Source organism: Colius striatus, chromosome 1 (genome assembly GCF_028858725.1).
Source record: "Colius striatus isolate bColStr4 chromosome 1, bColStr4.1.hap1, whole genome shotgun sequence".
Taxonomy (NCBI): domain Eukaryota; kingdom Metazoa; phylum Chordata; class Aves; order Coliiformes; family Coliidae; genus Colius; species Colius striatus.
Genome location: NC_084759.1, coordinates 428,369 through 455,941, shown reverse-complemented (window position 1 = coordinate 455,941; position 27,573 = coordinate 428,369). Strand labels below are relative to the sequence as shown.

At 67.6% G+C, this 27,573-nt stretch overlaps 2 protein-coding genes across 9 annotated transcripts; one reads left to right on the top strand and one right to left on the bottom strand.

Moving 5' to 3' along the window:
* Positions 1–465: 465 nt before the first annotated feature.
* Positions 466–22,561, bottom strand: RRP8 (ribosomal RNA processing 8). Of its 6 annotated transcripts, none has more exons than XM_061989811.1 (18): positions 22,497–22,561; positions 18,655–18,817; positions 18,207–18,576; positions 17,988–18,117; positions 17,582–17,688; positions 17,385–17,481; positions 13,558–13,725; positions 9,663–9,971; positions 8,571–8,653; positions 8,182–8,320; positions 7,626–7,760; positions 7,422–7,545; positions 6,943–7,079; positions 5,658–5,771; positions 3,629–3,810; positions 2,496–2,721; positions 1,524–1,734; positions 466–970 (listed from the first exon to the last, which is right to left on the bottom strand). In XM_061989811.1, the coding sequence occupies exons 3-18, from the start codon at positions 18,398–18,400 to the stop codon at positions 702–704; spliced, it is 2,625 nt and encodes an 874-aa protein (XP_061845795.1). In that variant the 5' UTR covers positions 18,401–18,576; positions 18,655–18,817; positions 22,497–22,561; the 3' UTR covers positions 466–701. The 6 variants fall into 6 exon arrangements, with proteins under 6 accessions (XP_061845795.1, XP_061845768.1, XP_061845759.1 ...); XM_061989784.1 differs by lacking the exon at positions 22,497–22,561 and adding an exon at positions 18,896–19,030; XM_061989775.1 differs by lacking the exon at positions 22,497–22,561 and having other exon boundaries at positions 18,655–19,030.
* ILK (integrin linked kinase) lies at positions 19,245–27,505 on the top strand. Of its 3 annotated transcripts, none has more exons than XM_061989843.1 (13): positions 19,245–19,303; positions 21,762–21,861; positions 22,962–23,127; positions 23,610–23,705; positions 24,027–24,123; positions 24,209–24,292; positions 24,435–24,520; positions 25,707–25,816; positions 25,950–26,077; positions 26,248–26,369; positions 26,615–26,714; positions 26,797–26,927; positions 27,017–27,505. In XM_061989843.1, exons 2-13 carry the CDS (start codon positions 21,773–21,775, stop codon positions 27,164–27,166), a joined length of 1,359 nt encoding a protein of 452 aa, XP_061845827.1. In that variant the 5' UTR covers positions 19,245–19,303; positions 21,762–21,772; the 3' UTR covers positions 27,167–27,505. The 3 variants fall into 3 exon arrangements, with proteins under 3 accessions (XP_061845827.1, XP_061845836.1, XP_061845845.1); XM_061989852.1 differs by lacking the exon at positions 19,245–19,303 and adding an exon at positions 19,325–19,410; XM_061989861.1 differs by lacking the exons at positions 19,245–19,303; positions 24,027–24,123; positions 24,435–24,520 and having other exon boundaries at positions 19,799–21,861.
* Positions 27,506–27,573: the final 68 nt, after the last annotated feature.

Sequence of the window (27,573 nt, the reverse complement as noted above, 5' to 3'; positions counted from 1 at the left end):
GACACCCTCTGGCCTGTCTTATGCCCCGTGCTTTGTCTCAGGGCTGCCCAGATGGTCGCTGATGCTGTTCTGCTCCCTGCCCAGCCCTGCCCGCTCCCCTCCGCCATCTCAGAGCAGGACAGAAGGAACAGAAGCATCAGCTCACAGCTTTGCTCCCCCTACACACAGTCCTGCAGCTGCATCTCCCTGGGGCAGCTCTACCAGCTGCCCTGCCTGGCCAGCCCTCGGGCCATGCTGCTGTGGCACTGCCCAGCACCAGCCCTCCACTACCCAGAACAAAGCAGCGGGAGTTCACAGACCACGGCACACAGGGCAGAGGATGCTGCACCAGATGTGTGTGCAGTGGCTCCACGGGAAGCCTGTGCCCTCGCCCTTGCTGCCTGGAGCCACACAGTCTGGGCTGCAGAGAGCTCAGCTCGGCTCAGGAAGGGCCTGGGGGAGAGCAGGGGTAAAGAAAGCCCCAGGTACAGAAATAGATCGATATATTAGTGTGTAAAAAACATGCTGCTTCCTCTGTACAGCGCCCAGCCGGGCGCAGGCTCCCCCCAGGGAGGTCACACGTATATAAATAAGGCCCAGATGGGTGCAAACGGTATGTACAGCCCGCGGGGGGCTCGCGCCTGCGCCGGGGCCAGCCCCACCAGGACCAGCCGCTACGCCCGGCCCGCGGGATCCTCCTCCCCAGCCCGGACCCGCCAGGTTCATTTCAGGTCCACATCGAAGTCCAGCACCAGCAGCTTGGTCTCCTCGGTGCCGTTGCGGCTGCCCACGGCGCACACCAGCTTGGTGTTGGAGGCGCGGATGCGCCACACGACGCCCCCGCTGCCCCCGCTCTCCAGGGCCACCAGGTTCCGGACGAACTCGCCCGTCTTCAGGTCCCAGAGCTTGACGGTACCGTCGTCAGAGCTGGTCACCACAAACTTGGAGCTGAACTGCAGGCAGGTCACGGCGCTCTGGTGCTTGCTGGGCCCTGGGATCACAGAAGCATTTGGGTTGTTAAAGCCCCTGAAGCTGCTGGAGCCCAGCCCTCCCCTCACCCTGCCACAGCCAGCACTGAGCCACAGCCCTCAGCACCTCACCCCAGGGCTTTGGGTTCCCTCCAGGGCTGGGCACTGCCCCAGCTCCCTGGGCAGCCTGGCACAGGGCTGACACCCCTCTCAGGGAAACAGTTCTGTCTCAGCTCCAGCCTCAGCCTCCCCTGGGCCAACTCCAGCCCCTTTCCTCTTGTCACTTGTAGCTCAGGAGCAGAGACTGACCTCCCCAGGCACAGGCTGCTGTGAGGGAGTGTCAGAGAGTGCTGCTGTGTCCCCTCAGGCTCCTCTTCTCCAGGCTCAACACCCCCATTCCCTCAGCCCCTCCCCAGCCCCCTTGTGCTCCAGCCCCTTCCCCAGCCCTGTGCCTGGCTCTGGCCACGCTGCAGCCCCTCAGCAGAGGGTCTGTCAGTCAGTTCCCCCACACTCCCACCCCAGGAGTAGGCAGGAGCAGCCCTGCTCCAGCAGCCGTGCCTCAGCCCCTGCACTCACCCTGCAGCGTCTGCAGGCACTGGCCGGTCTTGATGTCCCAGATCTTGACGGTGGAGTCGGCGTTGCCAGACACGAGGATGTTGTCCCGCAGCTCCATGCCGCTGGTGAGCGACTGGTGCCCCATGAGGGTGTGCAGGCAGTTCCCACTCTCCACGTCCCACACCCGGATCGACGTGTCCAGGGAGCCGCTGACGATGTGCGTCCCATCGAACTGCCCCGAGAGACACGGCTCAGCCCCCACCACTGCTGGGGAAAGGGCTCCCAGCAGCCTGCTCCCCACCACTGACCAGAAAGGGGGCTGCTCCTGGCAGCCTGCTCTTCACAACTGCCCATGAAAGGGGGGCTGCTCCTGGCAGCCTGCTCCCCACTACTGCTGAGGAAAGGGGGAGCTCCCAGCAACCCCACCACTGGTGGGGAAAGGGCTCCCAGCAGCCTGCTCCCCATGACTGCTGGAGAAATGGGGGCTGCTCCTGGCAGCCTGCTCCCCACCACTGCTGGGGAAAAGGGGGGCTCCCAGCAGTCTGCGCCTCACCACTGCTGGGGAAAGGGGGCTGCTCCTGGCAGCCTGCTCCTCACAACTGCCCATGAAAGTGGGGCTCCTCCTGGCAGCCTATTCCCCACCACTGCTGGGGAAAGGGGGCTGCTCCCAGCAGTCTGCTCTCCACCACTGCTGGGGAAAGAAGGGGTTCCCAGCAGGCTCAATCCCAACAACTGCCCATGAAAGGGGGGCTGCTCCTGGCAGCCTGCTCCCCAGGCTTGGGCACAGCGCAGTAGGCAATGTGCTCATGGCCCCTCAGGCTACGCAGGGTGCCCACGCGCTCGGCAGTGTCTGCCCCCCAGGAAGCAGAGCCGTGGGGCGCTGCCCCAGGTGTGTGTGGGGCCGGGGCGGTGGGGCAGGCAGTGCCTCAGCGCAGGGACAGCCGGGGCCTGCGCGTCCCCTGCAGCAGGGGAGTGGGAAGGGCCGGGGCTCACCTGCAGGGAGTAGACGCGGTTGGTGTGTCCCTGCAGCGTGTGGGTGCAGCTCTCGCTCTCGGGGTCCCACACCTTGACCGTGTAGTCGTAGGCGCCGCTCACCACCTTGTGCCCGTCGTACTGGACGCAGCGCACGGCGGCCACGTGCCCCATCAGCACGTGCAGGCACTGCCCGCTCTCGATGTCCCACAGGCGCAGCGTGGCATCCCGGGAGCCGCTCACCACCCTGCGGGCACAGCCGAGGCAGCCGGGCACAGCGCCTGCCCTGGCTCACCCTCCACACAGAGCCATCAGGGCTGCAAAAGCCCCTGGAGCCCAACCCTCCCTCACCCTGCCACGGCCACCACTGAGCCACAGCCCTCAGCACCTCAGCCCCACAGCTTTGGGATCCCTCCAGGGCTGGGCACTGCCCCAGCTCCCTGGGCAGCCTGGCACAGGGGCTCACACCCCTCTCAGGGAAACAGTTCTGCCTCAGCTCCAGCCTCAGCCTCCCCTGGGCCAACTCCAGCCCCTTTCCTCTTGTCCTGACACTCATAACTGGAGAGAAGAGACTGGCCCCCACCTCACTACAACCCCCTTTCATGTACCAGGGACACCACATCCCACGTGGCAGGGACACCGAGATGATCAGGGCACTGGAGCATCTTCCTTCTGAGGAAAGGCTGCAGGACCTGGGGCTGTTCAGTCTGGAGGAGACTGAGGGGGGAGCTCATTAAGTGACAAACATCTCACTGGTGGGTGTCAGGAGCTTGGGGCAGCACTTGTTGTATCCAGCAACAAGACAAGGGGTGATGGGATGAGGCTGGAACACAAACAGTTCCATTGAAACACAAGGACAAAGTGTTTCCCTGTGAGGGGAGGGAGCCCTGGCCCAGTCTGCCCAGGGAGGGTGTGGAGGCTCCTTCCTTGGAGGGCTTCAAGACCCCCCTGGACACGTTCCTGTGTGACCTGATCTAGGTGGGAGCTGCTTCTGCAGGGGGTTGGGCTGGATGAGCTCTGCAGGTCCCTTCCAGCCCCGCCTTGCTGTGACTGTGATTGTATGATCTTCCAGTCCCAGATGCTCCCAGCCCCGTCCCCTCCCACACTCCCCCAGCCCCATGGGCTGCCGCAGCCCGTGGCAGCCCCCGCCGTACCTGTTGCCATGCAGGTGCATGCAGCGCACCGTGGACGTGTGCCCGTACAGCGTGTGCACGCACTCGCCCGTGTCCGCGTTCCACACCTTGAGCGTGCGGTCGGTGGAGCCGCTGATGACGACGCTGTCCCTCATCTGGGACGACCACACACCCCCTGTGTGGCCGACCAGCGTCTGCACGCACTGCGGAGGGCGAGAGGCAGGGCTGAGGCGGGAAGGGCTGAGCAGCCGAGGAAAGGCAGCGCCAAGCACAGGGCCCATGGGCACGGGGCAGCGGGGCTCTGCGGGGCAGACTCAGGCCCTACAGAGTCCTCCCCGTGATGGCAATCATAGAATACTTTTGGATGTTAAAGTCCCTGAAGCTGCTGCAGTCCAACCCTCCCCTCAGCCACCACTGACCCACAGCCCTCAGCACCTCACCCCAGGGCTTTGGGATCCCTCCAGGGCTGGGCACTGCCCCAGCTCCCCGGGCAGCCTGGCACAGGGGCTGACACCCCTCTCAGGTAAAAAGCTCTGCCTCAGCTCCAGTCTCAACCTCCCCTGGCTACCTGAAGCCCCGTGGTTTCTCCCCCTTCCCAGATCCCCAGGAGGGATGCCACATGTGCCGACTGCCAGTGCCAAGGTGCAGGGCAGCCCTTGCTCAGATGCTGGTGCAGCCCCAGGCTGGCAGCTCCTGGCAGCTCCTCCCACTGCTCTCAGCTGCCGTATCACCAGATCCTCTGTGGTTGTGCTTTGCCAGGGAACAGATAAATCCCCCCAAAACATCGCTGTTGCATAGGGAGCCCAGGCAGCAGTGTGGGGAGCCCCAGCAGCAGTGTGAGGAGCCCCAGCAGCAGTGTGGGGAGCCCCAGCAGCAGTGTGAGGAGCCCCAGCAGCAGTGTGGGGAGCCCCAGCAGCAGTGTGGGGAGCCCCAGCAGCAGTGTGAGGAGCCCAGCAGCAGTGTGGGGAGCTCGGGCAGCAGCGTGGGGAGCTCGGGCAGCAGCGTGGGGAGCCCCAGCAGCAGTGTGAGGAGCCCCAGCAGCAGTGTGGGGAGCCCCAGCAGCAGTGTGGGGAGCCCAGGCAGCAGTGTGGGGAGCCCAGCAGCAGTGTGGGGAGCCCCGGCAGCAGTGTGAGGAGCTCAGGCAGCAGTGTGGGGAGCCCCAGCAGCAGTGTGAGGAGCCCCAGCAGCAGTGTGAGGAGCCCAGGCAGCAGTGTGGGGAGCTCAGGCAGCAGTGTGGGGAGCCCCAGCAGCAGTGTGGGGAGCCCCAGCAGCAGTGTGAGGAGCCCAGGCAGCAGTGTGGGGAGCCACAGCAGCAGTGTGGGGAGCCCAGCAGCGGTGTGAGGAGCCCCAGCAGCAGTGTGGGGAGCCCCAGCAGCAGTGTGGGGAGCCCAGCAGCGGTGTGAGGAGCCCAGCAGCGGTGTGAGGAGCCACAGCAGCGGTGTGAGGAGCCCCAGCAGCAGTGTGAGGAGCCCCAGCAGCAGTGTGAGGAGCCCCAGCAGCAGTGTGGGGAGCCCCAGCAGCAGTGTGAGGAGCCCCAGCAGCAGTGTGAGGAGCCCCAGCAGCGGTGTGAGGAGCCCAGGCAGCAGTGTGGGGAGCCACAGCAGCAGTGTGGGGAGCCCCAGCAGCAGTGTGGGGAGCCCCAGCAGCAGTGTGAGGAGCCCCAGCAGCGGTGTGAGGAGCCCCAGCAGCAGTGTGAGGAGCCCAGGCAGCAGTGTGGGGAGCCCCAGCAGCAGTGTGGGGAGCCCCAGCAGCAGTGTGGGGAGCCCCAGCAGCAGTGTGGGGAGCTCAGGCAGCAGTGTAGGGAGCCCCAGCAGCAGTGTGAGGAGCCCCAGCAGCAGTGTGAGGAGCCCCAGCAGCAGTGTGAGGAGCCCCAGCAGCAGTGTGAGGAGCCCCAGCAGCACTGTGGGGAGCCCCAGCAGCACTGTGGGGAGCTCAGGCAGCAGTGTGGGGAGCCCAGCAGTGGTGTGAGGAGCCCAGCAGTGGTGTGAGGAGCCCCAGCAGCAGTGTGCCCCCACTCCCCACGCCAGCAGGGCCCGGCATGGGCACTCACCTCCCCCGTGACGGCCGACCACACCTTGAGCGTGTTGTCATCCGAGCCGCTGACGATGCGGTTGCCACAGAACTGCAGGCAGGTGATGACGTGGTCGTCGTGTCCCTTCAGCACCTGCACAGAGCGCCGGGAGTGAGGAGGGTACAGGGCAGATCCCTGCAGAGCCCCCTCAGCAGCCCTTGGGAAGGGAGGGCAGACGGGTCCCTGCCCCTGCCCTGCGCTACAGCAGGAGCCGGGGGGCCCGTGGTGGCTGCTGCTGGGGTACAGTGGGCTCCAGGGACCCCTGTGGCTATGAATGCTGCCCAAGCTGCTGAGCTCAGGGCTGGCGTCCTGCCCTGGGTCTGGAAGCTGTGGCCATGAGCAGAGGACGACCACCAGCTCTGTTCCTGTGGGCAGCAGCCGTGTTCCCCCTGCATGGGGGCAGCGAGGGGGCAGGGTCCTGGGGAAGGAGGGGGCACCTCAGACAGACCCTGCACGAGGACAGGCAGCAGCTCGGTGTGGAAACATGCCCAGAGATGCCTTTTGAGGGAATACACTCAATGTCCCCCCAGCTTGGGGAAGGGACAGAGTGGCCATCTGCGTGGTGTGGGGGGTCTGGGGAAGGGGCTGCCTGGTGCCAGCGTGCTGCTGTGGTGCAGCCCCTGCAGCCACAGCCCTGTGCAGGGCACTGCTGCTCTCTGCCTGTCACATCTGCAGACACATCTGTGTGTCTGTGACACATCTGCAGAGCGGGGAGCAGCGGGAGGGAGGCTGTTCCCAGAGCAGAGAGAAGGGGAGCTGGGGCTCTGCTCTGCTGCCTCTCAGGCAGGGCGACGGGTGGGCAGGGACCATAGTGGGGACTAAACACCCCCATAAGCTGAGACCTCGTGCCAAGGACGAGGTGTTGCTGAGCTGTGGCATGGCTGCACCTCTCCCTGGATGCCAGGAGGCTGCAGCCCTGCCCCGAGGCCAGAGGAGGGACAGGGAGACAGAAACGCCCTGCTCTGCAGCACAGGCTCACGGTGTTGCTGAGCCCAAGCCCAAAGTGCTGCTGGCTGGAGTGGAGCAGGGCAGGGGGCAGGTGGGAGCGAGCAGTGCTGGGGGCTGCAACTCCACATCCAGTTTTTGCAGGTGGATGCTCCTGGCCTGTGCCTCCTGAGGACGGGACAAGCTTGTGAATCTTCTCCCCAGGTGCTTTCAGAATTCCTAGTGTCATTCTCACCCTATTGCTCATGGATGTTTCTCTGCCACTTCCTACCTGCCAGAGCCTGGGGCCTGCCTCAGCAAGGCCCCTGCACACACTCACCTTGGGGGCTTTGAGCTCCCCACTGCGCCAGTTCATGTCGATCTTGTGCTGCCTCATGAAGGCGAATTTCCAGGGGCTGTACATGAAGCCGGGGCTCAGCAGCCGCCGCTTCCGCAGGTTCAGGGGCTCCTCGATGCCTGTGGCAGGAACACACAGTGGGATGCCTCAGGGTGCCCAGGGGGGCTGTGGGCTGCCCATCCCCAGGAGCACACAGTGCGATGCCTCAGGGTGCCTGTGGGGGCTGTGGGCTGCCCATCCCCAGGAACACACAGTGGGATGCCTCAGGGTGCCTGTGGGGGCTGTGGGCTGCCCATCCCCAGGAACACACAGTGGGATGCCTCAGGGTGCCTGTGGGGGCTCTGGGCTGCCCATCCCCAGGAACACACAGTGGGATGCCTCAGGGTGCCTGTGGGGGCTCTGGGCTGCCCACCACTGACCCCCTGGCTGTGCCACATGCTGTGGGGAGAGGAGCTCCTTACCCTCCTCACGGCATTTCTCTCTCCACAGCAGGTTGTCTTCAGCCAAGACCCTCCAGTAGCGACAGGTCTGGGCAGCTCGGAGCAGGTCGCGGGGCTCCAGGAAGGAGAGGACGTAGAGTGCCAGCTGCAGGAGCAGAAGCTGAGTCAGAGGGACACACACCATGGGCTGCTGGTGGGGCCAGTCCAGCCTGTGCCTCGACTCACCTCTTTGGGCAGCAGGGAAATGAAGTCTCTCTGGAACTGGGGCTCAATGACCTGCATCATGTACTTGATCTGGGAGGGCTCGCAGCGGTCGATGAGCTCGTCCAGAGCAAGCAGCTTCTCTGGGCCACTCCATCGCTGAGGAGACGACATCAGTCACATTGCCAGCGTGAGGGGCAGCCCCTGGCAGTGCCCGTGCCCCCACCCCAGCCCTGGCAGAGACAGCCCCAGCACGGGCACAGTGGGCTCTGCCCTTAGATCCCAAGAGGAGCCACAGCAATGGGACTGGGAGCTCCATGAGCCACAGGAGATGGAGCACAATCCTGAGTGATGGCAGACAAAGCAACATCACTGCAGGGCGCAGGGGGCAAGGGGGGGGGGCTCACACTGCCAGTGTGCCCCTTGACCCTGGGCAGAGCCTCACCAGAACCCCGCTGTGGCACCCAAACCCCTGCCTGTGGTGGGCTTCATGCAGGCAAGCTCCCTGGGGCCGGGCTCCCTCTCCTGCCTGCAGCCCCACAGCTCCCCTGGCGCCCCCGAGGCGAGACCCCCAGCCCACCTGGAAGGTGCGGAGCCAGTCCTGCAGCTCGGGCGGAGGGGCCACCGAGGGCATGCAGCGCCGCCGCGCCTGCGCCGCCTTGGCGTTGCGCAGCTCCCCGAAGGTGGTGGTGGGGCTGGGCATGCAGGGACCCAGCGTCCTGCACGGAGCGAGACACACCGAGCCAAAGGTGAGACGCCTGTGCCGCTCTGGGCCACGCTGCGAGCCCCCAGCCCCCACATCGCTTGCACCGGGCCACAGCTACAGGAGCAGCCTGCCCCACGGACTGGTGGGGCTGGGAGCCCCTCGGGACCAGCCCCAGGGGGGTTCTGCATCTCTGCACCGCCTCAGCGGGACAGGGAGGCGGCTGCAAGCTGCGGCTGGTGGCAGAGGCTCCTCCCAGCTCTCACCTGCTGAACTCGGAGCCCTTGCACAGCTTTTTACCGGGGGACAGGGCTCTGCCGTCCAGGCCGTTCTCTGACTTCCGCTTCATCTGCAAGGAGACGACAAGTTAAAGCAGCAGAAGCTGGCCCTCCGTGCCCAGCCAGCCATGCACTGCCCACCCAGGCCACAGGCAGCCCCTGCCCAGGCCACAGGCAGCCCCTGCCCCCTCTGCAGCAGGCACAAGAGTTAACTCCAGTGGGAGAAATGGAACTTGGTCCTTGCGGGGGCAATGTCAAACCTGATGGGAAAGGCAGCAAAACAGCTGCCCAGGGGCAAAGCCAGGGACTGAGAAGATCCATGGGCAGTTCTGCTTGGCCACAGCCCCACACCAGCAGGCAGAGCTGCTCCAGCACAGCCCCACGCTGGGCAGCCACTGTGAGCTGGGCTGGGCACAGACCCAGCCCCGACACGGCTTCATCAGCACGTCCTCCTGGCTCTGTGTACGAGGTGCAGTGACTGGGGATGGTGGGGAGGGTGAGGAGCGCTGGTGGGTAGCTGTGGGGGAGCTGGGGGTCTTTCCCTCCCATCCTGAGCCTGATGCATGCTGCATCTACACTCAGGGGAGTCCAATGCTTCTTGCCACAACATCCATCCCCAGCAGAAACCTGCCTGAGGCCTTTGCTTGATCCCCCAGCTCAGGGACCCCGGCATGCTGGGGGCAGCTCTGTGGGGCTGGGCACGGCCAGGGGCTGCCAGGGGACCACCAGCAGCAGCCAGACGGGTCAGGACCAGGCTCCTTCCCCCAGCCCCACAGCCAGACAGGACAATGGCTGCTGAGCAGCCTCTGTGCCAGGGAGCTCCCAGGGGGTCCAGGCACCTCCAGCTCTTGGCACATGCTGGGGGTCTGCAGCAGCAATGACCCCCCAAGCAGCAGGAACCTCAAATGCTGTGGCAGCCCACGGCCCCCTCCGGCACCACCACTGTGGCGAGCAGCAGGGGTCTGTAGGCTCTGAGGCCACCAGCTACCAGCACAGGACCACGGGTGGCCTGTCAGCATCAGCTGCTTGCAGGGTGCCCCAGCCCCACGGCAGAGCCCGTGTCCGGGCCCCCGGCGTTACCTTGGGCCGCACGTGCCGGAGGAGGCCGCCGTCCTCAGTCCGCTGCAGGTAGTCGATCCAGCGCTCCCCGATGGTGTAATAGAAGTACACGTTGCCGCCATCCTCCCCTTCCTCGCTGTAGCAGCTTCCTTCTTCCTCGTCTTCCTCCTCCTCCTCTTCCTGCTCCCCGCTGACTGTGGGGCCGGCGGGCTCCTGTGCCACTTGCCCAGCAGAGCTGTCGGCCTCTGGGCCCGACCCTGGGCTCCCTTGCCCAGAGCGCTCCGGCTCCCAGGGGCCAGAGCCATCCTCCTCCTCCTCTGCCGCTGGCACCTACAACCCAGGGAGAGGGAGGGTCAGGTCAGGGCTGTGGGGTGTGCTGGGTCTGGCCCACGCCAGGGTTGCTGGGGGAGCACGAGGGTCCCCTCTGCAGCATGGAGCGGGGGGTGATGAACCCAGGGGGCCGAGGGTGGGGACAGGGGAGCAGACTCAGGCACCCAGGCGCTCCCTGGGCTCACACTCAGCTGCAGCCATGCACTGACCTGGGGATCAGGCACTTGCCAGCCCTGCAGGGCAGCGTGGCTGCAGCGGGACCTGAGACAGTGGCACTGGCAGCTCTGTGACTGAGCAGAAGCAGGGACACCCTGGGAGTGCCAGCGAGGAGCTGCCTCCCTGCCTGCAGCCTCAGCAGCCCCTGCTCTCACCCACTGCAGTGGGGACACTGCAGAGCTGATGCATGTTGGGGCTGCTGCAAGGGGCTGCTGCAAGCCAGGGCTGCCGCACGCCAGACACACTGTGGTCGCCATACACAGGGCCACTGTGTGCTAGGGCAGCTGCACGCTGGGGTTGCCACATGCTGGGGCCACTGTACAGGACCATTGCATTCTTGGGCCACTGCAAGCCAGGGCCACTGCACATCAGGGCTGTCACACACCAGGGCTGCTGCATGCTGGGGCTGCCACATGCCAGGGCTGCAGCACAGAGCTACCACACACCAGGACCATTGCATACCGGAGCTGCTGCATGCTGGAGATGCCGCACAGGGCTGTTGCATGCTGGGGCCACCACGTGCTGGGACCACTGCACATCATGGCTCCCACACGAGGCTGCTGCACACCGGAGCTGCAGCATGCTGGGGCTGCTGCATGAGTACAGTGCACTCTGGGGTCACTGCAAGGGGTTGCTGCACATTGGGCCTGCTGCATGCCATGGCTTCCCTACGTGGCCATCACACACCAGGGCTGCCATACAGAGCTTCACATGCCAGGGCCACTGTATGGCCGGGCCCCAGCACCAGAGGGGAGGCACATGCTACATCTCAGACCTCTCCTCACCCTCCAGTCCACCTGAGCAGGAGCAACTGTCACTGCAGAGGCTGGAGCAGTGTGTGCCTGTCTAACACCACCTGAACCCTCCCTGCCCCGAGAGCAGCACTGAGGACACAGCTCACACCAACTGCAGCAGCGACCTGGAGGATGCAGCACAGGGCCCCTGTAGGGCACAGGGACAAGCAGCTGTGCTCCAATGCATCACCCCATCAGCAGCCTGGGATAACTTGCACCCAAGAGTCCTGGAGAGCAGCACAGCAGATCACAGAATCTCAAGGGCTGGAAAGGACTTCAAAAGCTCATCCAGTACAAGCCCCCTGTCAGAGCAGCAGCACCTAGAGCAGGGCACACAGGAACTCATCCAGCTGGGCTGGAATGTCTCCAGAGAAGGAGCCTCCACAGCCCATCTGGGCAGCCCCTGTCAGTGCTCCCTCACCTCAACAGGAAAGAAATTCTTCCTTGTGTTTCTTTGCAACCTCTTCTGTTCTTCCAGTTTATACCCATTGCTCCTTGCCCTTGTCACTGCCCACAGCAGTTACCTCAGGTAAATGCTGGAATGCAGGACAAACTGCAAGGACCAGGAGAGTGAGAACTGTGCCAAAATCAAGGAAGGCAGGAGAAAAACAAGTCTTTCCATCACCAAACACCTGGCAAAAGAGAGGCTGGCACAGGGTCCAACGAGTGATCGATAAAGGACAGGGCCCAGTGTCAAACTGAGATGAGTTTATTCCCAGGTCTTCTCAAACAGAAACAGACAGTTCGGGCAGCACTGAGCCAGCCAACAGGCCCCAAAACATCCCTGTCCATGGGAAACAGCAGATCCTCCATGGCAGGCCCAGTGTAGACCCCCAAGGAGGAGGTGTGGGAAGCCACAGTCTGGTTTGTTTATCATATGGCAACAGATAAAACCTTTCCTGACTGTATCTTAAAACTGACACTTGGGTGGGCAGCAAGGAGAGGGCAGTCAGAGGGTGCGACCTGCAACGCTTGGCAAGCTGGCTGAACCTGGTCAGAGGCCCTTCAGCACAGCCAGAGGCTCTTCAGCACAGCCAGAGGCAAGGCTGGGCAGGCAGGGCCAGGGATGGCTCATCCTGCAGTGCAGGGGCCAGGGAGGAGCGGGGGTCACTGGGGGAAGCTGAGCAGGGAAGCAGAAGGAGCCCCCAGCTGCAAGCCAGCCCTGCACTGCCCAGCCCAGCCCATACTTTTAAAAAGGAAGCTTAAAGCATGAAGATATTGCTCAATCTCCTCCCTGAAACGACTCGAGATCTGCACACAGCATTTTTTGTAAGGGAAGAAGCTGTTTGGTCACATACAAAAACACACCTGGGGAGGGAAGAACCAGCTGCCCTGCAGGGCCCCTGCCAAGCACCACAAGGTTCTCTGCAGCCAGGGCTGGGTTTATTCACGAGGACCACAGGGCCTCAGAGAGCACGTGCCAAGCCCTGGAGTGTCCCCAGAGCAGGGCAGGCTGCTCATCTCCTCACAGCACCCAGCCAGGGCCGCTCCAGCACAGCACATGGGCTTGGAAGAGGCTCAGGCCAGAGGCAGTAGCCAGACCAGAGGTGGGACACCAAAACTCCCCTGGACCCATTTTCTGTGGAGGGAGCACCCAGCCTGGGCTTCTCCAGCACTTCTCTGGTATCCAGGACAGCAGGATGATAACAAACTCGAGGACAACGCTCCTGGGGCAGCACAGGGCCAGAACCACTGCTGACATCTCCCAGGCAGGAATGCAGCTCAGGGCAGCCACCTTCCCCTGCCCACGCTGCCAGGGGCTTGGCAGGGCAGTGCAGGGAACAGCCTCAGCCCCACAAACACCCCCAGGCTGCTGGAGGAGCCCCTGGGGCCGGGCTGGGCACGTGCCAGCCCACACACTGGCCACTGCTCCCACCAGACACAGCTCGGCTGGAGATGTGGGCTCTGGCTCTGGCCTTCCCAGCTGTCAGTCCAGGGGAAGAATCTCCCTCCACACCCAGCCCTGACCTCCCACGGTGAACAATTAGTGGAACTGAGCAAGAGTCTGCAGGAGCTGCTCTGGGGCAGAAGCAGCCCAGGGTGTCCTCTGGGGTCAGGGCATTGCTGGGGACGTTGGGGCTGAGGCACCGCAGCAGCCAGGGCAGCTCCAGCCCAGGCTCAGGCTCAGGGCTCCATGCAGGACACACAGAGCAGAGCCAGCTGGCAGCCTCAGCCTCTGTCAGGACACTCCCATCTCACAGGGGGCTGTGGACAGACCCTGGGGCTGTTGGAAAGGGCGCAGCATTCCTCAGCATCACCAGGGCTTCCTGATTCAGCCTCAAAACAGGTGAGTCTCCTCCCCCATAAACTTCCTCCATCCCTCTGCCAGTGCCAGCTGCCCTCCCCAGCCCCTGCACTGCTGGAGGGAGCATCCCAGGATCCACACCAGGCGGGCAGAGGAGCCCTACCCTGCTTTTCACAGAATCACAAGGGCTGGAAGGGACCTGGGAAGCTCATCCAGTGCAACCCCCCTGCCAGAGCAGCAGCACCTAGAGCAGGGCACACAGGGACTCATCCAGCTGGGTTGGGATGTCTGCAGAGGAGCCTCCACAGCCCATCTGGGCAGCTTTTCCTACCTGGGGTGCAGCAGCTTTGCTGTCTCCTTGCAGACTGGGGTTTGGCCTTGCAGCTTCCGAGTTGCTTGGCCTCCTGCAAGTCATCCGCTGACTGTTCAGCTCCAAGATGCGGGTGGTGATGCCTTTGACGTGGAGAAGATCATCAAGTGAGTTGAAGCCCTTCAGCTCCTGTGAGAAGAGAACCAAGATCTGACATTTACAAGGGCCTGGAGGGACAGGACAAGGGCTGCTGGCTCCAGAGTGCCAGAGGGGAGCTGGGAGGCAGAAGCTGTTCCCTGGGAGGCTGCTGAGGCCCTGGCACAGCCTGCCCAGAGAGGCTGTGGCTGCCCCAGCCCTGGCAGTGCCCAGGGGCAGGTTGGATGGGGCTGGGGGAAGGTGGCCCTGCCCATGGCAAGGAACGGGGAATTAGGTGACCTTTAAGGTCCCTCCAAACTCAAACCATTCTAATTCAATACAGAGCCAAGAAAGCCAGGCACCAGCCTCCAAACAGCACCAAGCTCCCTCAGCCGGGCTCTTTCCTGCCCAGCCCAGCAGCAGCTCCCTGCAGGGAGGAAGGAGGGTCAGGGTGCCAGGGCAGGCTTTGTGCTGCAGGTCCCTGTGCCCAAGGGACACCTCCTGCCCTGAGCAGCCCTGCCCCTGCAACCTCCCCCAGCTCACAAACCTGCCCTGTGCCGAAGGACGGCTGCAAGGAGCAGGCACAGCACCGAGCTGCTGCAGACATGGCCAGCAGCAGCCCAACAGCAAAGGCTGAAGGCTCAGGAAGGGGGAGAGAGCCTCCCAGGCAGCTGGCACCAGGAGTGGGAGCAGCCCCTGGCCCTCAGCTCCAGGGAACGCCAGCCCCTGCCTGCTCCCGGGCACACACAGACACGCGTGTGTGTGGCACCCACAGCCCTGCGCTGGCAGCCGGCCCCACCGGCCGTGGGGTCCCGAGAGGCAACTGCCACGGGGCGAAGGGGGGGGGCAGGACCCTAGGGTGGGAAATGTCCCCCCAGCTGACACGGGCACCGAGGCCAAAGCAAGGTCTGGTTATCCATCCTCTCAGACTCGTCGTTTCAAGGCATTTCTGCTGCTTCTCTCCTGGGAAGGGTCCAGCCTGAAGCGCAGCCCCAGCCCCAGCGCCCAGCCCCTCTCATGCCCCCAGCCCGCTGCTGACACGGCTCCCACTCTCCCGGCTCCGCAGCCTTCACCCTCCTGCTGGGGACCTGCCCCTCGCAGCCCCCTCTCCCAGACATCCCCCCAGCCCACCCTTCCCCGGCCCCGGGCCTCCCGCTTGCCCTGGCTTGGGCACACACCGTGTCCCAGCACCGATCCTGCCGGGCCAGCTCAGCACCGATCCTGCCGGGCCAGCCCAGCACCCATCCTGTCGGCCCAGCTCAGCACCGATCCTGCCGGGCCAGCCCAGCACCGATCCTGCCGGGCCAGCTCAGCACCCATCCTGCCGGGCCAGCCCAGCACCGATCCTGCCGGGCCAGCCCAGCACCGATCCTGCCGGGCCAGCTCAGCACCCATCCTGCCGGGCCAGCCCAGCACCGATCCTGCCGGGCCAGCTCAGCACCCATCCTGCCGGGCCCAGCCCAGCAGCCATCCTGCCGGGCCAGCTCAGCACCGATCCTGCCGGGCCAGCCCAGCACCCATCCTGCCGGGCCAGCCCAGCACCCATCCTGCCGGGCCAGCCCAGCACCGATCCTGCCGGGCCAGCTCAGCACCCATCCTGCCGGGCCAGCCCAGCAGCCATCCTGCCGGGCCAGCTCAGCACCGATCCTGCCGGGCCAGCCCAGCACCCATCCTGCCGGCCCTGCCGCGGCAGCCCCGGCCCAGGGCCGCGGCCGCCCTCCTCGGGGCTGTGTCACGGCTCAGCCCTCCCGAGTGACGACCGCGGGCGGGCGGCTCCTGCGCTGTCATTTGGAGATGACGGGGCCGAGCCGCGGGGAAGGGCAGGAGCTGCAGCCCATCCTGACCACACCGGACAGGCCTCTGCCCCTTCCCGCTCCGGCCCCCGCCGCCCGGCAGCTCGGGCTGTCTGCGCCCGGCGTCCGACGCCAGCGGCCTGGGAGGGCTCACCCGGGACACGGCCGGCAGCGGCCCGGGGGACACGGCCGCAGGCCCCGGCCGCCAGCGAGGCTCTGCCCGGCCCGGCCCGAGCGCGCCGGCCGCTGCCGCCTCCCGCCCGGCTCCGTTCCGTTCCGCCGCCCCCGCCCCGGAGCCCCGGCCCGCACCTCTCTCTTCCGCACGATGCCGCGGGCGCGGCGGCGGCCGATCCCGCTGAGCGCACCCTCGAGCTCGGCCACGCCGGCGCGGTTGATGTCCAGCGGCCCCGCGCCGGGGCCCGGCCCGCCCGGCGCCGACATCGCGGCTCGGCCCGGAACGGAGCGGCCGGGAACGGAACGAGCCGCCGCCGCGCAGGCCCCGCGCCCCGCGCACGCGCCGCCCCGCCCCCGGCCCCGCCCCGCACCAGGCGCGCGCCGTGCGGGATCCGCGCGTTTATTGCTCAGCGCCGCTTGTACAGGCACGGCCGCAGCCGCAGCCCCGGCAGCCGGCGGCAGCGGGCAGCGCCGGTCTTGGAGAACTCCAGCAGCACGAAGAAAGCGTTGGACAGGTCCTGGGGGGGGTACGGCCGCCGCCTCAGCACGGGCCGCGGGACCCCCCCAAATCCATCCCCCACCGCTTCAGCACGGGCTGCGGGACCCCTCCCAAATCCATCCCCCACCGCCTCAGCACGGGCTGCGGGACCCCTCCCAAATCCATCCCCCACCGCCTCAGCACGGGCCCCGGGACCCCCCCCAAATCCATCCCCCACCGCCTCAGCACGGGCTGCAGGACCCCCCCAAATCCATCCCCCACCGCCTCAGCACGGGCCGCGGGACCCTCCCAAATCCATCCCCCACCGCCTCAGCACGGGCTGCGGGACCCCTCCCAAATCCATCCCCCACCGCCTCAGCACGGGCCCCGGGACCCCCCCCAAATCCATCCCCCACCGCCTCAGCACGGGCTGCAGGACCCCCCCAAATCCATCCCCCACCGCCTCAGCACGGGCTGCAGGACCCCCCCAAATCCATCCCCCACCGCCTCAGCACGGGCTGCGGGACCCCTCCCAAATCCATCCCCCACCGCCTCAGCACGGGCTGCGGGACCCCCCCAAATCCATCCCCCACCGCCTCAGCACGGGTTGCGGGACCCCTCCCAAATCCATCCCCCACCGCCTCAGCACGGGCCCCGGGACCCCCCCCAAATCCATCCCCCACCGCCTCAGCACGGGCCCCGGGACCCCCCCCAAATCCATCCCCCACCGCCTCAGCACGGGCCCCGGGACTCCCCCAACCCGGGATGCCCGACCCCATCAGCACCCTGGATTCCACCCGCCCCCACACCGTAATCACCCCCCTGCCCCCTTCAGCACCCAGCGCTCGTGATTCCTCACCCCCATCTCTCAGATCCCATCAGCACCTGGGCCCCATAACACCCCCCATCATCACACAGGACCTATAATCCCCCTCCACCTTCCAAGCCTCCTGACCCCATAACTTCCCACCCCCCTAAACACCCATGTCCCCCAATTACCCCATCACCTCCTGACCTCATAACCCCCCAGCACCATCGGCACCCAGGCCTCATGATCCACCTCCCAAGCCCCCGGTCCCCACCAGCTCCCAAGCCCCGTGACCCCCACCCCACTGCCTCCAGGGTGCTGGGACACCCTGGGGCCACCTCCCACCAGCACCAGGCTGCACCATGCCCTTGAAAGAGACCCCAGCTCCTGTCTCGGGGGCTCCCCGCTCCCCAGAGGCCCAGCACCCCCAGTGCCCAGCACCCCCCACCCGAGGACACACCTTGGAGACGCTTTTGAAGCCCAGCTGAGCCATGGCGTTCAGAAAGGCTCGGATGTCCTCGAAGCGACTGGTCACCTCGGCCACCAGCAGAGTGCCCCTGCGGGACCCCCAGCGCTGAGCGGTGCTGGCCCCCAGCCCGGAGGGCAGCTCAGCCCCGTCCCGTGCCTGGCAGCCTGGCCTGGCCCAGCCCTGCCTACCCCTGCTTCAGCACACGGTTGGCCTCTCCCAGGATCTCCTGCAGGTTGGTGCCCATCAGCGCCAGGCAGAACACCGCGACGTCCACCGACTCGTCCGCCAGTGGCACCTGCCAGAGCCCCGGCCCGGGAGCAGGATGGTGACGGGGCTGGGCAGCTCTGCACAGCCTCGCTGCCCATCGGGCTCCCAGATCCAACCCAAGCCCTGCTCTGGAGAGCCCACAGAGGCACCCCAGTCTCCGAGACACACACTCCTCCTTGCCCGTGGGACCCTCTGGATCCCCCAGCACCCCCTGCCACCCCCCACACGTTCCCCACGACGTGCTGCCTGGCGTGCAGCCTGCCAGGCAGCGCCACCCCGCCGATGCCTGTGGGCGCGATGCCGTGCCGCTCAGCCCCGTGCCCCTACCTCGGCCATGTCGCAGACGGTGACCAGCGGGCTGAGAGGCACCAGGTCAAAGCAGTGAACCTTGTTCTTCACGCTGGTTGCGAGTTTGCAGTCCCCGCACCCAAAATCCGCCACCACGAGCGAGGCCGGCCTGCAGGGGGCAGCGGGGGGCTCAGGGCTCTGCTTCCCCCGGGCCCCCCGGCGTGGGAGCGGCCCCGTCCCGGCCGTGCTCGCTCTCACCGTCGCCGCAGGTAGCGGATGATGCGCTGCACGGGGTTGTGGGGCCAGCGCCCCACCTGCTGCGCGAAGCCGCGGTGGTAGATGTCGAACGCCTCGGGGTCGCTCTGGAAGAGCCGGGCGGCGTCGCGGCTGCTGGACGTGTAGAGCTGCTGGTTGATGTACCGGAACCGCGCGGCCCGCAGCCGCTCCTCCATCCGCGCACGCAGGGCCGCGGACCGGCCCGCGGGAGCCGCTGCCGGGACGGGCAGCTCCGAGGCCGCCGGTGCCGCCGGGAGCCCGTCGCTCTCCTGCCGCCGCTTCTTCTTTCTCCGCTGCTGCTCCCGCCGCTGCCTCCTGCTCGGCCGCCGTTCCGCCGCCCCGGGCTCCGCATCTGCGGGAGCGGGAGGAACGTGAGGGCGGCGGCGGGCGGTCTCCGGCCGGGTTCCCGTCACGGCCGGCCCCGGGGTACCTGTGGCCGGGCGCTGCTCCGCCTGGGGCTGCCCGGGACCCGCCGTGCGTCCCTCCACCGCAGCCCGCTGCCCGCCGGCCTGCCTCCGCTTCCCGACACGCTTCCGCGGGGGCTCCCCGTGCGCAGGCTGCCCCCGGCCCCGCCGCCGCTTCCCCGCGGGGCCCTGCGGGAGGGAGGAGCGGGGAATCGGGTCACCTGCCGCGGGAACCGGCCCGGCGCGGCCTGGCGCGCACAGCCTTACCGGCCGCGCCGGGCCTTGCGCCGCGCTGTTCCGCTGCTCCTCCGCGAGCATGGCCCGGCGCCCGCGGGGCTGCCCAGGACCGGCCCCGGCCCCGGCCCCGGCCCCGGGCTCAGCGGCGCCGGCGCGGCCGCTACACACGTGTGGGGCGGCCGGAGGGGACAGAGCGGCCCCGCGCCGGCAGCGCCCCCCTGCGGCCGGGAGGCTCGGCGGGGCCCGGATCGCTCCGTCCGGTGCCCCCCTCGCTCGCCCCCGGCTCCCCGCCCCGTCCCCGCCCCCGCAGCCGCCGCTGCCCGCAGCGCGGAGCCCGAGGCCGGCGGGCGCGGGGCGGCCGGCAGGGGGCGCTGTCGCGGCCGGGGCGGAGCCCGCGCGCTGCCCGCGAGCCGCCGCCCTGCGCCGCCGCCGGAGCCGGTAAGGGGCGGCCGGGCCGGGCCGCGACGGGCCGGGCCGCCCGGGGACGCGGCGGCTGGACGCTGCGCCGCTGTGCTGTCTGCCCTGGCCCGGCCCCAGGGCAGCGGGTGTGCGGCTGCGGGATGGCTCGGGCCTGGAGCGAGGCCAGGCCGGGACAGGCGGGGGTCGGGAGGAACGCGGCGGGGGCACGACACGGCCGGGCCGGGCCCGTCAGGGCTGGGGCCGGGGCCGGGGCCGGCCCGGGCCGGGTGATGGGCGCGGGGTGCCGATGCGGCGGGAAACGGGAGAACAGCGGCGCGGAGCCGGGGCTGGGCCGGGCAGCGGCTGGGGCTGCCCCGGGTCCCTGTGCCCAGGGCTGGCGTGGGGCCGGTACCGGGCGTCGAGGCACGCTGGGGCCCACGGCTGGGCCGAGTCCCGGGGCAGGATGGGGATGGGGCTGGAGGGGTGCAGGGAGCCGTGGGAAAGGGTCTTGGGACAGGGCTGGGGGCGGGTGGGGGCAGCACGGGGCAGCCTGGGGCAGCCTTGGCCTCCCCACCCTGGGGCCGTGGTCTGAGTGGTGTGGGGAGGGACCCCGGGGGCTCAGCAGGGCTGACGTGGCTACTGGGCAATTGGGGAGCTGGTGCCGTGCTGGGCAGGAGCTGGTGTGGTGCTGAACAGGAGCTCGTGCGGTGCTGGGTTGGGCAGGAGCTGGTGTGCTGGGCAGGAGCTGGTGTGGTGATGAGCTGGGCAGGAGCTGGTGTGGTGCTGAGCAGGAGCTGGTGTGGTGCTGGGCTGGAGATGGTGTGGTGCTGGGCAGGGAATGGTGTGGTGCTGGGCAGGAGATGGTGTGGTGCTGGGCAGGAGATGGTGTGGTGCTGGGCAGGGAATGGTGTGGTGCTGGGCAGGAGATGGTGTGGTGATGAGCTGGGCAGGAGCTGGTGCGGTGATGAGCTGGGCAGGAGCTGGTGTGGTGCTGGGCAGGAGCTGATGTAGTGCTGGGCAGGAGCTGGTGTGGTGATGAGCTGGGCAGGAGCTGGTGTGGTGCTGGGCAGGGGATGGTGTGGTGCTGGGCAGGAGCTGGTGTGGTGCTGGGCGGGGGATGGTGTGGTGCTGGGCAGGATTGCGGCAGCCCCAGCTGAGCAGGGCTGGTGGAAGGGAGGCCGTGGTGACAGCAGGATGCAGGTCCCACAGGGATGAGGTGTCGCTGGGGTGTCCCTTCCCTGGTCCTGTCCCAGATGAGTGAGTGGGGAATCCCATCTGGGGACAGTGCCATCAGCCCTGGGGCTGGCAGGACCTGTGGGATGCCAAGTCAGGGCACGGTCCCTCCTCCCCACAGCCCCTGTGGGCAGGGCCACTCTGTCCCCTGCAGCCAGTGAGACAGGAGCACTCAGGATGCTGCTCTGGCAGTGCCAGGGCTGATTCTGGTGCCTGTGAAGACCCTTTGAGGGTGTGGGCTGTGAGGCCGGTGCCTTGGCTCCCTTGTCCCATGCAGCTGCCAGGCTCAGGGGGGTGTGTGCTGGGGCACCGTGCTGGGTCTGTCTCTGCATCCACGCTGGGGCACTCGCCAAGGGCAGCCCCATGTCCCCCCACCTGCCCTGGGCAGACACAGCCCATGCTCCTGGGGAGCTGTGACAGCACAGCCCTGGGGTCTGTCAGCTCAGTCTGGGGTGCCAGCAGAGCCTGGGGTGTCTGTCAGCTCAGCTCTGAGTGTCAGCTCAGCTCCTGGTGTCAGCAGAGCCCTGGTCTGTCAGCTCAGCCCCGAGCGTCAGCAGAGCCCTGGTGTGTCAGCTCAGCCCTGGTGTGTCAGCTCAGCCCCGGGTGTCAGCTCAGCCCTGATCTGTCAGCTCAGCCCCGGGTGTCAGCTCAGCCCTGATCTGTCAGCTCAGCCCCGGGTGTCAGCTCAGCCCTCATCTGTCAGCTCAGCCTCGGGTGTCAGCTCAGCTCAGGGTGCCAGCAGAGCCTGGGGTGCCAGCGAGGCCACCGCTGTCAAGGCCTTGACAATGGCAGCAGGAGCAGCCCTTGGCCTGTCTCTGTGCTGGGATGTCAGTTGGGAGCTCAGCCGTGCTCGGGGCAGAGCTGGGGACCGGGAGGGCCTGTGGGGCTGCAGGATCCCGTGCAGGGGGGCACTGGCCCTTGCAGCTCTGCCCCCTCCCCTCCCCTCCCCTCGCAGGAGATGCGGGCGCTGGGGTCTGTCTGGGGCTGCAGATAAGCCTGTGGGTGCCAGATCCGCTTCCTGCGAGCTGCTGGAGGCACCCAGGGCGCTGGAGCCCGTCCCAAACTTCCCCTTCAGCCCCGAGTCCAGCTCTGCCTGCGGTGGTCTGAGGGGGACACGCAGCTCCTGCCTTCGCTGCCCCGGGGACACGGCCCAGCCGAGGGCTGGGGGGAGCAGAGGGGCCGTGGGAGCCCGTGCCCGGGCCCCTGGGCTGGTGTGGGAAGGGGGGGTCAGGAGCCCTGCGTCCTCACAGCCCCCTCCCTGCAGCTCCCGCCGCCATGGACGACATCTTCACACAGTGCCGAGAGGGCAACGCGGTGGCCGTGCGGCTCTGGCTGGACAACACCGAGAACGACCTCAACCAGGGGTGAGCAGGAGAGGCCCCGGCTCTGCCCCGGCTTGGCCCCGCCGCTGGACCAGGCCTGGGGCTGGCTTCCGCTGCTCCCTGTCCTGGGGAGGGGGTGGGATTCGGCTCCTCCTGCCGGAGGAAGTTACGGCATGGCTGAGGCATGAGGGCTGCACGTCCTCCGGCCACTGCCGGACGCTGAGGGGCTGGGGGGTGCTGGGCACAGCCCCTGCCCCCGGCCCCTCTCCCTGCCCCCGGCCCCTCTCCCTGCCCCTGATCCCTCTCCCTGCCCCCGGCCCCTCTCCCTGCCCCTGGCCCCTCTCCCTGCCCCCGGCCCCTCTCCCTGCCCCCGGCCCCTCTCCCTGTCCCTGGCCCCTCTCTGGGCAGGATGGGGGGCAGGGAGCTGCTGCAGGGCCAGGGGCTGTGCAGGGGTCTGTGCCCAGCTGGCCCTGTCCGCATCTGCCCCCACAGCATCTCCTTGCACCAGCAGCTCCTTCAGGACCCTGGAGGGGGGGGTGTGTGTGTGTGGGTGCGCCCTGGTCCATGCTGGGTGCAGGGCACAGGTTGGGGAGCTGGAGGGGGCCAGGGATGCTGCAGCCTCTGCTTGCCAGGCCCTAATATCCTTTTAAGGCCCGGCTGGTCTCCTCCTCCCTTACTTGGCCAGGCGCTGCCGGAGCAAGGGGGGCCAGCAGAGGGGATGTGGCTCCTGTCAGCGCCTCCGTGATTCAGCCCTGGAGAAGATGGGACTTGGCCGGGGCCTCGGGGGCCCCCGTGGGGCTGGGATGAGCAGGGGAGGTGCTCAGCCTGTCCCTTTCACCCCCATGGGTCGGTACCCCCTGGCACGGGGCTGTGGGCAGCGCCTGGGCAGCAGCAGCCGCTCAGCAGAGCCCTGCAATCATGGAATAGAATCACAGAACCGTTTCAACTGGACAGACCTTTCAGCCCATGGAGTGCAGCCTCTGTCCCAGCCCCAGCACCCAGCAGCCCATTGCCCTCAGTGCAACACCCACCCGGCTCTGAAACCCGTCCAGGGACAGTGACTGCAGCAGCTCCCTGGGCAGCCCCTTCCAATGCCTGGCAGCCCCTGCAGGGAATAAACTCCTGCCCGGTTCCCCTCGCAGGGATGACCACGGCTTCAGCCCCCTGCACTGGGCGTGCCGCGAGGGCCGCTCCAACGTGGTGGACATGCTGATCATGCGGGGAGCGCGCATCAACGTCATGAACCGCGGCGACGACACGCCGCTGCACCTGGCCGCCAGCCACGGGCACCGCGACATCGTGCAGAAGGTGCCCAAGGACACACACGGCCCCTGCCCCAGCACCCTGCCCCTGCACCCTGCCCCTTCCTCAGCACCCTGCCCCTTCCTCAGCATCCTGTCCCTGCCCCAGCACCCTCCCCTTGCCCAAACACCCTGCCCCAGCACCAGCACCTTGTCCCTTCCCCAGCACCCTGCCCCAGCGCCCTTCCCCAACGCTCTGCCCATTCCCCAGCACCCTGCCCCTGTGTCCAGCCCCTTCCTCGTGCCCTGCCCCCGTGCAGCCCCCAGCTCTGCCTGCCCAGCACTCACCCGCCAGCTCCCTCAGCATGGGTGCACACCATCCCCACCTCTGCACCCCTCAGCACTAATCCCCTCCCCACAAAAGCCTGTGCCCAGCCTCAGCCCCCTTCCCAGGGCAGCACCGAGGGGGTTGTGCTGCTGGTGGTGCCTTTGCCCTGTCCCAGGGCAGGGTGGGCTCTGGGCTGACGGGGCCTGTGTCCCCCTCCCCAGCTGGTGCAGTTCAAAGCCGACATCAACGCGGTGAACGAGCACGGGAACACGCCGCTGCACTACGCCTGCTTCTGGGGGCACGACACGGTGGCCGAGGTGAGCAGAGGCACTGGGGCAGTGGGGGGCATGAGCAGGGAGAGGCAGGGGCAGCCAGGGGCATGGGGAGGGAGAGGCAAGGGGGCACAGGGAGGTGAAGGGTGGCTGGGGGGAGATGGGGAGGGAGAGGCAGGGACAGGGGGGCACAGGGGTGAGGCAGGGGCAGGGGGGCACAGGCAGGGAGAGGCAGGGGCAGCTGGGGGCATGGGGAGGTGGGGGGTGGCTGGAGGGGCACAGGGAGGGAGAGGCAGGGGCAGGTGTCTGGGACGAGGCTGAGGAGAGCACAGCAAGCTCTGCAGGTGCTCGCTGCTCCTCTCTCAGGACCTGGTGGGCAACGGGGCCCTGGTCAGCATCGCCAACAAATATGGTGAGACGCCGCTGGACAAGGCCAAGGCACCGCTGCGAGACGCCCTGAAAGGTAGCAGGGTCTGTCCCAGCCCCCCAGGCAGCAGCAGCCAGCTCTGCTCCTGCTGCCCAACGCCTTGTCCCCTGTGCCCCTGCAGAGCGAGCGGAGAAGCTGGGCCAGAGCCTCACCAAGATCCCCTACAAGGACACCTTCTGGAAGGGCACGACCCGCACGCGGCCCCGTAAGGATGCTGCTTCCCTCGGCCTGGGGCACACGGCAGGGGCTGCACCCCCTGTGCCCCCCGGGGGCTGCACCCACTGTGCCCTCCAGGGGCTGTACCCTGCTGTGCCCCCCGGGGACTGCAGCTCCTCCTTCTCTTACAGGAAACGGGACACTCAACAAACTCGCTGGAATTGACTTCAAACAGCTGAGCCTGAGCCAGAAGCTGAATGAGAATCAGTCAGGAGAGGTAGGTGAGCGTGTTGCCCCCAGGACAGGGCAGCTGAGCCCCACTGCCCTCCTCAGCCCCACAGAGTCTTCCCCAGCCCCACAGCCCACTGCCCTCCTCAGCCCCACAGAGTCCTCCCCAGCCCCACAGCCCACTGCTCTCCTCAGCCCCACAGAGTCCTCCCCAGCCCCACAGCCCACTGCTCTCCTCAGCCCCACAGAGTCCTCCCCAGCCCCACAGCCCACTGCCCTCCTCAGCCCCACAGAGTCCTCCCCAGCCCCACAGCCCACTGCTCTCCTCAGCCCCACAGAGTCCTCCCCAGCCCCACAGCCCACTGCCCTCCCCAGCCCCCACAGAGTCCTCCCCAGCCCCCACTGCCCTCCCCAGCCCCCACTGCCCTCCCCAGCCCCACAGAGTCCTCCCCAGCCCCACAGCCCACTGCCCTCCTCAGCCCCACAGAGTCTTCCCCAGCCCCACAGAGTCTTCCCCAGCCCCACAGCCCACTGCCCTCCTCAGCCCCACAGAGTCTTCCCCAGCCCCACAGCCCACTGCCCTCCCCAGCCCCACAGAGTCCTCCCCAGCCCCACAGCCCACTGCCCTCCTCAGCCCCACAGAGTCCTCCCCAGCCCCACAGCCCACTGCCCTCCTCAGCCCCACAGAGTCCTCCCCAGCCCCACAGCCCACTGCCCTCCTCAGCCCCACAGAGTCTTCCCCAGCCCCACAGAGTCTTCCCCAGCCCCACAGCCCACTGCCCTCCTCAGCCCCACAGAGTCTTCCCCAGCCCCACAGCCCACTGCCCTCCCCAGCCCCACAGAGTCCTCCCCAGCCCCACAGCCCACTGCCCTCCCCAGCCCCACAGAGTCCTCCCCAGCCCCACAGCCCACTGCCCTCCTCAGCCCCACAGAGTCTTCCCCAGCCCCACAGCCCACTGCCCTCCTCAGCCCCACAGAGTCCTCCCCAGCCCCACAGCCCACTGCCCTCCTCAGCCCCACAGAGTCCTCCCCAGCCCCACTGCCCTCTCCAGCCCCACAGAGCTGAGCACAGCTGCCTGGGGCTGCAGGGTGGGCTATGGGGCCGTGGTTTGCTCTTTGGGTGTCGCTGGGGACCGCTCGGTGCAGGGGGCTCCATGGCCCCCCCAGCTCAGTGCGAGGGGCCAGGAGGTGCTGGGGGTCCCTGCAGCCCTGCCCCAGTGCCCCCACTCCCACAGCTGTGGAAGGGCCGCTGGCAGGGCAACGACATCATCATCAAAATGCTGAAGATCCGGGACTGGACGACCCGGAAGAGCCGAGACTTCAACGAGGAGTACCCGAAGCTGCGGTGAGGGGCTGGCTGCAGCGCCCGGGCAGGGCTGGCTGCGGGGGGAGGTGGGCAGGAGCCCCCCGGGGTCAGGGGGGCCCTGGGAGCACAGCTGGCAGCGCTTGTGCTCAGGGCTGTCACTTTCCTCCTACAGGATCTTCTCCCACCCCAACGTGCTGCCGGTGCTGGGCGCCTGCCAGGCCCCCCCAGCCCCCCACCCCATCGTCATCAGCCACTGGATGCCCTACGGCTCCCTCTACAACGTGCTGCACGAGGGGACGAGTGAGTGTGGGGCCAGGGCAGCTCCCCCTCCCCACAGAGCTGCTTCTGCACAGGCTGGGGGGCGGTTGGGGCCCCTCCAGCTGCAGCTCCAGCGTGCTGGGCTCAGCCTGCACCTCCCACACGCATCCTCTTCCTCACTCTCTGCCCTCTCCCTCCCTCCGTCCCTGCAGACTTTGTGGTGGACCAGATGCAGGCGGTGAAGTTCGCGCTGGACATCGCTCGGGGCATGGCCTTCCTGCACACGCTGGAGCCGCTCATCCCCCGCCACCACCTCAACAGCCGCAGCGTCATGGTGAGCGCTCAGCCAGGGCAGCCCCCTGCTGCAGGGCAGCCTCACGCTCCTCTGATATCCCTAACACCCCAATATCCCTCTGACACCCCTCTGATGCCCTCTGACACTCCTGACTCCCATCTGACATCCCTCTGACACCCCTCTGATGCACCCCTGACACTTCAGACACCTGCCTGATGCTTCTGACAACCCCCTGCCACTGCCCTGACGCTCCCGACACCCCTCTGACACCTCTCTGTCCCCAGATTGACGAGGACATGACGGCACGGATCAGCATGGCAGACGTGAAGTTCTCGTTCCAGTGCCCGGGGCGGATGTACGCGCCGGCCTGGGTGGCACCAGAAGGTGAGCAGGGGGTGGCCAGGCCCCTGCTGCTGGTGCTGGGCCCCTCGCTGGCCCCCTGCCCCGCTCAGCCTCTGTCCTGCAGCCCTGCAGAAGAAGCCAGAGGAGATCAACCGGCGCTCGGCTGACATGTGGAGCTTCGCCGTGCTGCTGTGGGAGCTGGTGACCCGGGAGGTACCGTTTGCAGACCTGTCCAACATGGAGATCGGCATGAAGGTGAGGAGCAGGCTGGGCCAGACCCCACGGCCTGGGGAGGGGAAGGACAGACGTCCAGGGGCCTGATCCTGCCCTGATGCCGCTCGCAGGTGGCCCTGGAGGGGCTGCGTCCCACCATCCCCCCCGGCATCTCCCCACACATCTGCAAGCTGATGAAGATCTGCATGAACGAGGACCCGGCCAAGCGCCCCAAGTTCGACATGATCGTGCCCATCCTGGAGAAGATGCAGGAGAAGTAGCGGCTGCGGGAGACGCCTCCCCCAGCGCCGCCCCCGCCCCCGCCAGCCCCAAGTGCCTTCACCCCCCCGGGCCGGGGGGCCGGGGCCGCCCCTCGCCCGGCGCCAGCCACGGACACACGGTACAGACGCTGCCGCCGCCCCGGGCCGGGACAGGGCTGCCCCGTGCCCCTGTCCCCAGGCCCCCAGCAGCTGCCCCCCAGCCGCCTCACACCAGGCAGGGCCCGGCCCCCGGCTCGTCCCGGGGCTCGTCCCGCTGGCACCGTCCCGGCTTCGCGCTTCACCGCCGCCTCCGGCCCGGCCACGGAACAGCCAGCGCCCAATAAACCATTGTTACCGAAACCTGGGGAGGCTGCTGGGGAGGGCAGCGCCTGCGGGGCCTGGGCAGCGTGTGCCAGCCAGCACCGAGG